Consider the following 1,154-nt stretch of genomic DNA (forward strand, 5'->3'; position numbering starts at 1 on the left):
GCGGCCGCTACGGCCGCTGGCGCAAGCACGGCGCCTTCATCCTGGCCACCACCGGCCTCTCCGTGGCCATCTGGCTGGCGTGGACCGTCATGTACCTCTATGGGAACCAGCGCGCCGGCCACAAGCCCGGCTGGGATGACCCCACGTTGGCCATCGCGCTGGTCAGCAACGCCTGCGCCTTCCTCCTGCTCTACGTCATCCCCGAGGTGACGCACGTGACGCGGCGCAGCCCCGAGCAGGCCTTCGAGGACGACGGCTACCCCACGCGCGGGGTGGGCTACGAGACCATCCTCAAGGAGCAGAAGTCCCAGAGCATGTTCGTGGAGAACAAAGCCTTCTCCATGGATGAGCCCTCCTTCGGTGCGTGCTGGGGCTCACGGGGACCCTCCTACCCCACAGTGGGGCTGCTGGTGGGCACCAGGGATCCTCATCAGGGACCCTCTCACACCATGGCAGGGCTGCTGGCGGACACTGGGGCTCACCAGGGGCCCTCTTGCCCCGTGGTGGAGCTGCCAACAGGCACCAGGGACCCTCACTCATGGGGACCCTCAGGGATGTCCCCACCGGGGGTGGCAGCAGTGGGTGGGTGATGAGACGTCTGGCAGTGACCTGCCAGGGACTGACGCCTGTTGTGGTTCCCGAGAACTGGCCGGGCTGGGCCTACCAGTTTGGGCTGAGCCCAGCAGGCGCTGGGTGCTCCCTCCCCAGCGTGGGGTGCCCGCGGCTCCCGGCCCTCTGCCCCGGGCAGACACTGCACTCGTGAGACCCTACAATAACATGGGGTGGTGACAGTCACCTCAGTGGGCATCACGGGCGGGCACCAGGTGTCTGTACCCCACAGGGCAGGGAGGGTCCCCCCGAGCAGCACCTGCACCCACGAGACCCTACAATAACAAACCGCAGCCATGCAGGGGCTGCGCCTGGAGCGCAGAGATGCCAACCCTGGGGACAGGAGTGTCCCTGGGAAAGGCACAGAGCTGCTGAGTCAGCTCGTTAAACCTGCTAACGAGGTACAGGGAGCCCCGGTGAGGGGGGTGGCTCCGTGGTGACCGTCCCTGTGTCTCAGCAGCCAAGAAACCGGTGTCCCCGTACAGCGGCTACAACGGGCAGCTGCTGACCAGCGTGTACCAGCCCACCGAGATGGCTCTGATGCA

At 66.6% G+C, this 1,154-nt stretch overlaps 1 protein-coding gene across 1 annotated transcript in view; it reads left to right on the plus strand.

Annotated features, from left to right (window-relative positions):
- Positions 1-2: 2 nt before the first annotated feature.
- GPRC5C (G protein-coupled receptor class C group 5 member C) overlaps positions 3-1,154 on the plus strand; it is a gene marked incomplete at its 5' end in the record, with an annotated part of 3,960 nt that continues 2,808 nt past the window's right edge. The window contains 2 exons of the mRNA XM_029960112.1: positions 3-360; positions 1,070-1,151. Coding sequence (XP_029815972.1) covers positions 3-360; positions 1,070-1,151 — 440 coding nt within the window. The remainder of the gene's footprint in view (positions 361-1,069; positions 1,152-1,154) is intronic.

Source organism: Manacus vitellinus, unplaced genomic scaffold, assembly GCF_001715985.3.
Source record: "Manacus vitellinus isolate BGI_N305 unplaced genomic scaffold, ASM171598v3 scaffold_24_pilon, whole genome shotgun sequence".
NCBI lineage: Eukaryota > Metazoa > Chordata > Aves > Passeriformes > Pipridae > Manacus > Manacus vitellinus.